The following is a 13,054-nucleotide window of genomic DNA, read 5'->3' on the forward strand; positions in this document are numbered from 1 at the left end:
AAACTCAAAGCGTTGCGGCGGATCTTGGGGTTTCAGTTGATGTAATGTGTGAATCCTGCAAGGATATCAGTGTAAAATGTCAGAAGAAATTTCCTCTCTGTTAACCATGGGATGGCCAATCCCCGTGAAAGCGCCCGAGTACTGGTAGGAGAATATGGAGCACCTGCTTCATGATCCACAGCAGCCTTGTCAACAGCCTCCATTTGAATGGATCGTTCTCCTCTTCTGGAGCCACATGCAACACACGCGTTGTCTTGAATTTCAGTACCATCTTCTTGAAACCATTTCTTGATAGCGATCCTCTTTTCATTCCTTTTAGACGCCGGTATTCCTTAAATGTTGCACTGTAATTGCTACCGCTCTGATACACCAACTTTACTAACAGTGCACGGTCTTTCTTATCAATAGCCATGCTTCTCCTCAGGCGAACGTGTATATGAAGAATGAGCTCGCGTGTGTTACGGCCTTAGAGCGCCACATTTTCGCTTGTGACGGAAAGTGAAACTAATATTTTTCCATTGTAATTCGCTTCCGCATTAGCATATTTACTAAATTTCAATGTAATACGTTGATTACAGCCCACTTTGGACCGTGAATAGCGGCACTTTCATTGTAACCACCTTGAACAAAACAGCGTTCACAAGTTATTGGTCGTCTGTGCAAATATAATGAACTGGAGGAAAAAAAAATAAATGATGATGATAGCTCTGTAAACTTTACTTCCAAAGGCGAATTACGTAGGTTAGAGTTCTAGAGACTTTAAAGTTACTGTGAGTACCTATTTTAATAGTTCATTGAGTTATAAATTATTATTTTAAATTGCATGTTGAAGTTTCTATGGTTAATTGTGCGAAATATTTTTGTCTGTTTTTCTCACTAATCAGAACTCTATGCGGCGTCAGCCACAGCTACTCAAAGAATTTCACAGAATTATTTGCTCGTTTACAGTATTACCCGGCCGGGCTAGCTTTTGTGTAGTGCATCCCGTATATTGATATGAAGAACATATACTGTTAACTAGCAGATTATACCTATTCTTATTTTATTTATCATCGCGGTGATGCACATACTCCTAATACACACATGTTCAAGTTATTAGACTCATGCTCGATAACGCAAAAGTAATATTGCAGTCCTAATTTCGGAGTTCTAGAACATATAAGTTAATGGTTAAACCACCAATATAAGATCCTTCATTTGTTTATTGTGCTGGTATCACCGTTGAACCGCAGATGGCATTAATGAGGGGGAGAAGGTCTGAAAGTGGTGTTTTAGTTGTAGACAGCTATTGTGGTTTCTATCAATAAGTTACAGTCGTAAACTACAGCTAGTGTTGTGGTTGCAGTCGTAAACAGTTACGACATCCAAAGCGTTCAACAGTTCGAATGGGCGTTTCAAGTGATCGTGACGTGTTTTGTGTATTATTTTTTTATTCTGTGAAGTCATGTAATCGCGGTATAATGAGGAAAGCCAGACACCTTTCTCCGCGTAAAGTAGAGTTGAGTTGATTTTGAGTTTAACCTCCCGTTCAGCAGCGAGGCTATATGAGACGTGGACCTACTGATTAACGTGGAATCCGAACCATATGAACTCCCGCCGGGAACCGCGTAAAGTAGAAGTTATCAACACTTCTGGCGGAAGGAAGATATACACAACGACAAATTGCTAGTAGAGTTAGGGTAGGGCAAAAATCTATGAGTAGAATCTCTGTTGCAATCAGTGACGACGCCAGCTTTAAGTTCTTAGGGGGGTAAAGAGGGGCAGATACATTTTCGGGGGGCGGCTATTTGCCATACCAAAATGACATATTTATTACGTTTGACTAATTTTACATTACATTGTGTATTTCGTTGCTGTTTTCATATTCGACCTATATGATTATAAATTAAACTCATTTCAAGTAAAATTTGTAGCTAACAAATAAGTAACGTCTACACATGAAATATTTTTCAATGAAACTTTTGAAGCCTAAACATAAATTGAATTACTTTCGCGTATGTTACAAGTAACACATTCGTCTAGTACTATATGCTACGTATCTCTCTCTCTCTACGATAGAAAAATGCAACCGTAGTTTAGAAAAACGTATCTCTGTATGTACAAATACAAATTGTCGTATTAATAATGAAATTCTTATTGTTTCTCAGGCCTCTGAAGTGTTTATGTGTGCCCAAACAGCGAATTTCACGAACATCCAGATCCTAACTGTTGTAACATTTTTGTTCCACCAAGGAAAGTCACCGAACTAAATTAATTAGAAAATCAGTGAAACGCCACGGGACTCTCCTCCGTGATATACAGTGGTGAAAAAGTAAGTGGCTTAGTATAAACGTGGCGATTTCTCAACAAATTATGCTTTACATCCAGGATGATTAAAAGCAATGACTCTTCCCGAAATCGTGGATGCAATTTGTCACATTAGTCTTGAAAATTGCATTTCACCCAGTGGTAAATTTAGCCCGGGGCCAGAGGGCCTAGGCCACCCCAGTTTTTGAGTGACAAAAATAATTTAAGCTATTATTTATATAGTTTTTAAAGTGTATAGTAAACTCACGATATACTTATTATAGTCTGAGGTCTGGCTGCACCCCGCTTTCTCAGTTTTTACCTTCTCAGCAAAACTTGTGTCAGAGATTCTGGGTATTTCTTTGGAATGCGTCGGTAGCATAATTCAGAATGGCTTGGGTATACGCAAGTTCTCGGCATAATGGGTTCCCAAAATATCTGCCAGGAGAATAAAAGACTGACTGCATTAAGAGATGTATTCTTCCAATTTGACCGTAATGCTGATCAATTTCGCTCACGAATAGTAACCATAGATGAAATATGGTTGTACCACTATGATCCTGAATCGAAACAACAGTCAATGGAGTAGTAGCACTCATTTCTCCATCCCCCCAAGAAGTTCAAGACACAGAAGTAGATTGAGAAACTGTTTGCAACATTCTTCTGGGATAAGTATGGAGTCGTACTCATAGACAACCTCCGCAACGGTCAGATATTTAATCCAGAATCTCTACATTACTTACAAAACTGAAAGAAAAATTCAGTTGAACGCCGCGGAAAATGAAAAGAATGGAATTCTGGTCCTTCAGGAGAATACACCTATCCATCAAGCCCCTGCGAACACAACTGACATTGCATAATTTAGGATTTCAATGCCTAGATCATCATTTTTATTCCGCAGATTTAGCTACGTCTAACTATTACGTGTACTTATTTCCCAAAATTAACACTTGAAAGGACGCCATTTTAGATCTGATAGGGGTAGTGCTACGAACAGTGGTGCGAGGAAATCTTCAGATTTTCTAACTTTTCTGCAAAAACTGGAGTACTGTATAAGGTAGTATATTGACTCTCGAGGGAAGTGTAGAAGAAGTAAAACTTCACAATTCCACGTGCACTCCTTCTGGGTTGGGCTACGAATTTTTCAGCAATTAATAGTCAATACGGTAGACGTCACGTCAGTACTTTGAAACAAAGTAAGTAAGGGAGCCCTTGTATATCGTCGCTGCGCCTCGAAGAACCGCTATGTGACGTTTTTGATGAAAATGAGTTATGCCATGCAAATAAATCTGCAAGATGTCAGGCAGTGCCCCTTGTAATGTAATAAGTGAATATTCAATTGTTTCGTCACAACAATGAAAAAATAATAGATTGAAATTAAAGGCTTCAAGTTCTCATCATGTACGTATTGATCCTCTATGTTCTTATAAAGGCACAAAATATAATCCGACATGTGCTACATAAACTCAAAAATAGTAATATAACATTGTTGAAACAAGCTACAACAATGTCCAGTGCATAATTTACGCATAACCAATTTTATTATATTTTTCAAGGGTTTCCGTGTATATTTGGGAAAATTTTAAGTTTGGAATGTTTTTTGCTTCTCCTGAAAAGTTGTGGTTTTAACACATAGCGGTTCTTCGAGGCGCAGCGACGATATACCAATTACTAACTAAAGATCAGCACTCTGACAATACGTTTTATTGGGAATCAATTTAATTCCATAACTTTATCACTATCATTTGCAGAAGGGAAAACACAACTCTTTTTATCCCCTTCCAAAAATGAAGCCCTGGTATGTGCAAACTAAGCTGCTATAAGCACATCCTCTGAATATTGAAAACCGAGAATAATGTTTCAGAAAAAAGAAGTATAGAACCTTTAAATAGAAGATAATATGAAACTGAAAACTTCAAACCTGGATAAATACAAACAAGTTACGTAACTGGTTTTACCTTTCTTTTGTTTCCAATCCAATGAGAAGGAAACAAGTCGACCAAATCTACTATTGTTCGCTAGGCACAATAATTAAAAACTAAAATTTACCTCAAAAGGTGCTAAATTAGAAAACAGAAATATGCGTCATACCCAGACGCTCAAAGAAGAAAGCTTGAGGACTAATCTGCCACATAGTAAATGCATGGAAAGTAGACTACAATTTGAAAATGAGATTGGTTATGATACTGAAATAAAATACTACATGTAGAATGTTTAAAGATTGTAGGAGTCTGGGGGGGGGCAGTCAGATGGCAGTCAGAGGCGCAGAAGTAGGTACTAGGGGGACGCTCGCCCCCCTTGCTCCCCCCTCTGGCGTCGTCACTGGTTGCAATGAGCAAGAAGCATGAGCAAGACTTAATAAAGAATAAAGGGTTTCATACGAAATATTAATCTTCGTATGAGAGATCATTCTCCTATTCAATTTTATTTTTGTTTCCAATTTGGATATATACACTGTATAGTAATTATATTTGAATGTCACGTACTTATTTGTTTTATTGATATTGAAAAGCATAGCCACATCCACTAGAAATGAGGACAGAGTTACAAACCAGTAATTTGGGTAATGTTTGAACGTGTTTTCTCATGTAATATTGTTAAACAGTAAAACATTGAGAAACTGAGTGTTGAGTCTAATAATTTGGACACGTATGTAGTGACGTCGTATTGCTTATAAATACTATAATACAAAATACGGGGGGGGGGGGGGTGTCCAACACATTATTTTGTAAACAATATTTCCTTAATCTACGAGTAAAAAGAAACAATTGTGACACTATTTTTTTTCATTATAGCTACTTAAATAGTAAAAATTAGACTAATAACACTTGCTTTAATATTGATTTTAATATTATTTTAAGAAACATTCTTGTAGCTATATCTTTAAAAACAAAAATCCTCCATTCGGTAAATAAATTAGAATAGTCCATATATGATATTTCTTATTCAGCAAAAAATTAACTAAGCTTTTTAACTGAGTCTTAACCCTATAATGCATGATTTTTTTTCTGTGAATATATAGTTTTACACGAAAAAATGAGTAACGGAAGTATCTGTACGCTTAATAGTGCCATCTATGAGGAAACTCTGGAATTACGACTACTTTTGAACGTTCCCAATCGGGTTCAACATATGTAAGCAACTACATACCGTTATGTAGAAAAGCACAGATTATTTACCACTATGACCCATATCTGTCCCACTATGCATTATAGGGTTAATCAATTATTCTGAAATTAATTGAGTTACGGAAATGTCTTACTTTCTTTTATCCGTAACATATTTGTATATCACAATTTCAACAGAAAATAAAATAATTATTATCATAATACAAGCTCCATATAATATGAAAACAGGATACACATGACTCCATGACATTACAACAACTTGATCTTCTTTCGCAAAATGCTTCTTGGGGTTCTCTGCATGTAGAAGATATGCCATTATTCCACCTTCACGGATTTTGTTAAAACTATAAAAGAAAGTATATCAATAATATAGCACAATATGATACATACAATAGAGTTATATATTATACTTTAAATAAAGAATTAAATTGCCAATGTTTTCAGGGGAAACTTCTTGCCTATGTTGAATTAAAAAAACTCTTTATTTTCCTAAGAATATACTATATAGAATATACTATACACTATATAGTATATAGTGTATAGTGCATACGGTAGTGTTATGCTGATTAGTAGAAACCATGTTCATGCTGAAATTGTTCCTTAATTTGTTTTTTATATATCTGTTTAAGTCGTTTAAATGAATTATGCTTATACACATTTGAATAGTGGGATGAATATTATGCTATTAGTTTCGTTTCATAGTGTGAAACTACTATTGACTTCCAAACTACACGAATTCAATAATGAAACTGGAAATAGTGCATCTACTATAGAATGGAAGGATAAGCCTGGAGATAGAATCTGTCTCTCGCACGCTGAATCAATATCAAAAATTCATTACTCGCTATTTCTTAATATTTTTACTCTATGGAGAACAATATAGAAACCAGAAGTACTAGTAAACTTCACCGGTAAAGCACCTTCGGTTTTAGTACAGACTTTGTTTCTTCAGACGCTGAACCGATTTCAAGAAACTACTTGGCGCTTTCTGTTACACTATTTTCTTCTATGTGGATCAATCTTGAAACCGAAAATGAATAATTTCTACAATTTCTAGTTTGGATAGAGTTTTAACGTATGAATTCGAGCTCATTCTTCGAATCTGAGTCATTTCCACCCTTTGACGTTTTAAAAGTCAACTTTGAAACTGGAAATATTTAATTTCTACCACTCCCGGTTTCAATAGAGGGTTAACAGAGAAGATGGAACCGGTTGTCGGGAAGCTAAATCGATCCAAAAGATCGCTTCTCGCTATTATTTACCGTATTTATTCCATGAAAGTCAATATTGAAGCCAAAAGTAGTAGCAAATTTATACCACTTCATATATTAGTAGAAAGATACGGCTGAAGATGATATCTTTCTTCAGGCGCTAAACAGATTCCACTAAACCACTTATCTATCTCTGTTACCGTTTTTTTCTTTTTATGACAATCAACGTTGAAATAGGAAATGGTTAATTTCTATCACATAAGGTTTGAATACACAGCTAACGGGTGAGATGTAACTTATTCTTGGGATGCTGAATCAGTTCCCATAAACCGCTTTTCGACATGTTACCACGTTTGCTCTGGTACTTGTCGATGGACAGACAGACATACTGATACTTAAGCATAGTAAGAACTCTGTCTTACAGAAGTCAAAAATATTATATTATCCGTCTAATTATTGATTTAAAACTATACACAGAAACTCAAAAAGGAAGATCAGAAATCGAATATCTAATTGTTTACTTGATAGTTTATATATCAAATATAAAACTTTCTTAGTACATTCCTCATTCATAGATAAACTATTGAGCAAGTTATTGCAACGTTGTCTACCAAACTACTTAATGGAGGCCAAGTAGTTAAAGACTTTACGAATTTATTGTGTCCCAAATTCTTTCGTGCATAGCCTACAAATTATTTCCCTTCCATATCTACAATCATTCATTTTATAATATCTATCAACGCGTCAAAATATAATAACAGCTGCTATGTCTTCTTATGTTACTTGATGTTATGTATAAAGTAAGCATTCGCAAATTTTAATATCAAAACGTTTATCGTATTTTAAACATGAAATTTATGAAAAAAAAAACAGAATTTGTTCAAAGTTATTAACTAATAGTGATCTATATCTGAAATTAGTCTTCATGCATAGGCTAATAAAAAGGAAGACGAATAACATTTTAAAGTATTGCGAAATAAATTACGAAAAATGCACACAATGACCTTGGAACATAATTTATTTGTTTTCAAATAAATTCAGTATACTCACTAATGGTTGAACAGTTGTCGATAAGGGAATCCTTTGGTCATAGGATATGCAAACGTTGTGTAGAAATACTGAGATTTCAACATCACAACCGAACATGCAGCATAACTTTGAATATATTTTTTTGTATGTCGAGGCATAAGAAGAATCACTTTTTCTTTACAAACACGGTCAAGCATTTTAGGCCCTTTGTTTAAGTCAATTATGTTTCCAGGTTTATTCTTCAGGATCATCTCCCACACATCCTTATACACGCCATCTTTAGCTGCCTAAGTAAAAGAGGTATGGTATGGTATAAGTAGATATTTGAAAAATATTCACTCATCAAAAGTAGTAGTGTACTTTTGCACATGTTATACTCGATACCAGAGAGCAACAGTAACAATATATTAGTAACAAAACTATGATTGATCTGTATACACATGTGGGAAGCAAAACGTGAGCAATCAGGGACAAAAGTACTTGAAACTCTGATTCTTACCCTGATCGAGTCCAACGTACACGCAACTTTTGAAGCAATTGGTAAACCTGTAGACCACTGAAATAACCTTTAGTTGTGCAATTGAAGAACGAAAAAGTTTCTCCAGTTTAAGATTAATTTATATTGTTTGATGTGCCTTGCATCAAAAACACTGTAACTAGGTATGTGTATAATGTATTATTTACTACATATTGCGTACGAGAAGAAAGAAGAACTTTGATCATACTTAAGTTAGAAAATAATTGAAATAAACTTTAACTATCAATCCACAGCAACTGAAGGAAATAATTTCATAAAGCTGTGTCATTCAGAGTCCTACTCTGATTTCATGTCATCTCCTCATTCCAACATCTCATTCTTTTTCAACAGAAGATCTTGATTATAACACTGAGTATGAATTGAAATTGAAATTGAAGCATATTAAAAAGTTTGGAATTGTCAGGAGAACCCAGAATAGATTAATTACTCACTTAACGCTAATCAGTTCTTTTAGTTTACACGATTACTGATCTTTTCATGTAAGTAGATGAGCCATTAAGACCCTATCAAGAGACAATCATTTGTTCATTAAATGAATTTTCTTCATCAAATTTTACTGATTGGGTAATTGTTATTTGAATTCTGTTATTTGCTTAATATTACTAATGATCATTCCAATCCCTATAATTTCACAAATTCAATCTATTTTACATCAGCTAGTGAAACGTAAAAATACTGTGGCAAGCGAAAAATAAATTTATAAACTGCAAGAGATATAACTTTCAAATATTTGCCGCAAACTCAGGTGCATTTAACTTAAATTAAACGTAGTGTGGAACAGAAAACTACTTTACACTAAAAAAAAATTGAAGTGGCGTAAGAAATAATCAAGCGTTGTCGGTGGATAGTTTGTTAATCATGTGTTAAAATCATAAAGTATGACGTTTTCTTATTTTTAAATTTAAAGTTTATTTTATTTATTTATTTTCCTCTTAACCTAGCCCGAGATTAAATAAGAACACTTCTTTGAATACCACTTTATCAACTTTTTTCTTTTCAAATTTGATTAGGAAACAATATTATAAGAATTGTAAATGTAAAATGTGATAGCAGAAACCATAGTATTAAGTATTCTAACTATTCTATTATTATTTTCTCGAGAGGGAGAGACGAGGTTTCGATTCTCGGTAGAAGCTCATGTATTTATGATTCATGGTTAATGCTGAGTTGTAGGTTCAGCTTGAAATAAATTCGCTGTGGGAAGGGACGCTAAAATTTATTGAACTATTATTATCCTGTTAATTGTAGCAAAAATCATTCGTCAATGTTTCCTTAACGAATGGAATAGTAGATTTGTTTCTTGTTATACATTTTGAAATGGAAAAACCAAAACTTTTGTAGAGATGAATGAAGAAATATTTACGTGGTTCCTATTATAAATAATACGAATAATACGAATTTCCACTAACTGAAGGTGCTTTGCTTGAATTAGAACTCGAGTACTGATTCTACTGCATCTTAAATCCCCTCTTACATAAAAGTAGTGCTGAAAAGGTAGATTGAAACTTAATAAATTAATTACTTAGTTAATTATTTAAACTCACACAGTAACAAATAACAAATATAGCATATTGTGTCGTAAAAAAATAACAGTATTTTGAAGTATATGTAAGTTTGTATTTGGTAATATAAAGTTGTCAACAAAGTATATAACATTCAGAAGTCAACATTGAGAGAATACATATTGTCATTTAGAAATTAAATTATGAAACCACATATGCACCATTTTATTAGATTACCTTATGTTATTGTTCCTGCAACATCATAATTCCGTCTCTATAGAAAATATATTGTTTCTGATAAAATAAATTAAGACACACGGGTTTTTACCGGCTTCGTTTCAAACTAACTTAATATAATTCAGAGAATTCCGCAGAGACAGAAACAAATGATAGTCTATATATGTTATTACATAAAACGTGCTCTCCAATAGCGAATCATATGAATGAGTAAAAGAACAGGTCTCGATTGAATCAGCTACTAAAATAGTTCAATGATGTAAAATTTGTTTCTACAATTATATAAAATATTCTTATTGAATTGGTCGAATAAACCTTTCTCTAACGTATTATTAGGGACTATAAAATTCATTGTACGTTGTTTCTATGCATTTTAATATATTAGATAAGATGTATAGAATGAGTATTAAAAGATCCAACTATTACTTTAAACGACCAAGTTCGACTTTAATATTGTCCCATTGCTTTGGGTATAATATATGCTTGTAATGTATTCATAAATGTGTGTTCAAGAGATGTGTTTTAGTGTGTAACTTCACAGTTACATACCAGTATTCTTGTGGGTCAAAATTCTCAAATTCTTTAAGAATCATATGTTACATTGTAATTCCAATGAAAGGCTTCTTAACGACAGTTTTCATGTGTGTGTCAGGCAAACAAATATAAAGGGAATATAAATTGAAAAACAGGAGAAAATGTTATAAAGTGTTTTTGTAGATATTCTTATAGTAATAAGTTAAGATTACTAATTTCAAGTACAAAAAAAATGAAATGAAATCTTTAAGTTTTACGTCCCACGGTTATGCCGGTTAGGCTAAAGGAGACGGTGATGATGAGAGATGAGTGAAATGGTGGAATGAAGAAAATGGGAGGAAACGGGAGAACCCCGAGAAAACCCACGAGCACGGTGTTTGTCCACCACAAAGTTCACTTGGCGGGGGCTGGGATAAATTTCAAGTACGTCTTGTACACAATTAATCTGACCATATGTATGTCACTGCCCACCTCTGATGTTACTAATGTTCAAATTACGAAATATATGTAACTATGCAAATAGAATATAAAAAGTTATGCTTTTAAATTGTATTTTAGTAATCTTGTCAGAGATCGCATGTATAAATTTATTTTAATTTATCTACTTCTTTGCAGAAAACTCACAAAAAAACTATTTTTGATATACATTTATCACTATGATAAACATTTCATAAGTTAGCCGATAACTCTAGATCCAGAGTTCCCTTACCACTATCACTAAACCTTTTCTCATGGTATTTATCATAGGATGGGTTTATTTTTGAATATTCACCAAGAGCCATAAACAGTACACATACCATGAAAGCATCTTGTGCAGTCCCACCTTTTGGTATTATTAACTCATATGTTCTTTCCTTGATCAAATCTTCCAGATACGTAACAGGCATGGTTACTCTTTTGGATGTGAGGTACGACATAAAGACATTTGTATATGCCATGGATATTACCATTCCAAAAATCAGGGAAACGATGCAAAGCATGCGCCCAGAATAGTTATTTGGAATATACTCAAAACCTGGAAATGATATTTCTTAATTTTAATTTTATGGAAAGCATTTAATATTTGGATTGATAAATAGGACAATTAAAATATAGAATGAAATATATACATTTTTAAAAGGATTTAATTAATAAAATGAAGATAACGTATTGTTCCATAACTAACTTTAAAGCATACGTCAAATAGACAAATCAAAGAAGTGACGCTGTTTAATATAGAAAGCAGTTTTACACAAGGTATTAATTTGTTTTGTGAAAAGAGAAACTTAGCACACTTACGGGGTATATACATTTACTCGTCAACTGTAGGTTCCACAAGAAATTAATATAAAAGCCCTCTATTTATCTCGTGAACGTATCATACAAGATAAGTTTCACTAATGAACACATTAAAGAATAAATACTCTTAAATAAGTAATGATCTGAAAATATTTCAATATGGCTCTTCTTACATTTTAATAGATAGTCCTACAAAAGCTATGAACATTTCTCATCTATAGATAATGTATATATTATCTCATGCACTTGTAAATTCGCAATTGAAATAACAGTGAATTCTTCAAAATCTCGACATATTTGGTCATTATTGTTATATAAAATGATTGAGACTTCGAGTGAGCATCTGCACCTTCGAAGGAAATTGAGATAATACTGACTTGTTAGTATGTTCTGACATGTTTATTACCTGTACAAGTCCCCTATCAGCAGTAACATTGCCTGTGAATATGTTCATATACGGTAGGGGGAATTTTCTTCATGATATATTCTTCATAAAATAGATCTTAACCTTAGATTATTCTGTTTTCATAGGATTGGATGTTGGCGTACTGATAAATTAAATTAAATATCCAGTTTTACGTTCCGAACTTATACCTATACATACCTACCCTATACATAAGAAGAAAAAGTGATAAAATACTATATATATATATATATATATATATATATATATATATATATATATATATATATATATATATATATATATACAGGGTGTTTAATAAGTAATTGTCATAAATTAAACCGTAGATATTACACCCCAAAACTAACAAAAAAGTCTTAGTAAACATGTGTCCGCAAACGCTTCATAACGGAGATAGGGGCTGTCGACAATGTGGGAAAATGAAGCTTAGAGACGAATATCTCAAAAAGTATGAATCGGACAGAGAGCGGTCCAATGAATGACTATCGAAGTCAGACCTGCACTGAAAAAAAAAATGTAGGTGGCATACTTAAAAACGTATGTTACATTCGTAATTCCTGTAGTTTCTGGACTTAACGTACAACCGTATATAGCATCCTGCAGCAAACGTATAGCTGAAAAAGTATGTATTATACGTACTGTCTACATAAGTGCAATGACGTCATTCATGTGACGTCATCTACAGTAACAAGTATATACGGAGGTAATATCTAGCTTTGTGACGTCAGGATCGTATGTAGCATGTGGGTTAATAATGACGACACTCACTGACTATCAGGACGGAGCGTAATTTCAAGAAGTATGCAATATACGTTCTGTACGTGTGTTTCTTGCGTTCAACCCCGAGACAGCATCTATATTGTACTTGTGCCCCGTACGTACGACTA

The 13,054-nt window shown here is 33.6% G+C and overlaps 1 protein-coding gene across 1 annotated transcript; it reads right to left on the reverse strand.

The window, feature by feature from the left end:
- Positions 1-5,303: 5,303 nt before the first annotated feature.
- Positions 5,304-11,428, reverse strand: LOC145679810 (uncharacterized). The gene is made up of 3 exons (XM_081750340.1): positions 11,263-11,428; positions 7,676-7,941; positions 5,304-5,758 (listed from the first exon to the last, which is right to left on the reverse strand). The coding sequence occupies exons 1-3, from the start codon at positions 11,413-11,415 to the stop codon at positions 5,545-5,547; spliced, it is 633 nt and encodes a 210-aa protein (XP_081606466.1). The 5' UTR covers positions 11,416-11,428; the 3' UTR covers positions 5,304-5,544.
- Positions 11,429-13,054: the final 1,626 nt, after the last annotated feature.

The sequence above is a fragment of the Thermobia domestica genome, chromosome 2, assembly GCF_964235325.1.
Source record: "Thermobia domestica chromosome 2, izTheDome1.hap1.1, whole genome shotgun sequence".
Classification (NCBI taxonomy): Eukaryota; Metazoa; Arthropoda; class Insecta; order Zygentoma; family Lepismatidae; genus Thermobia; species Thermobia domestica.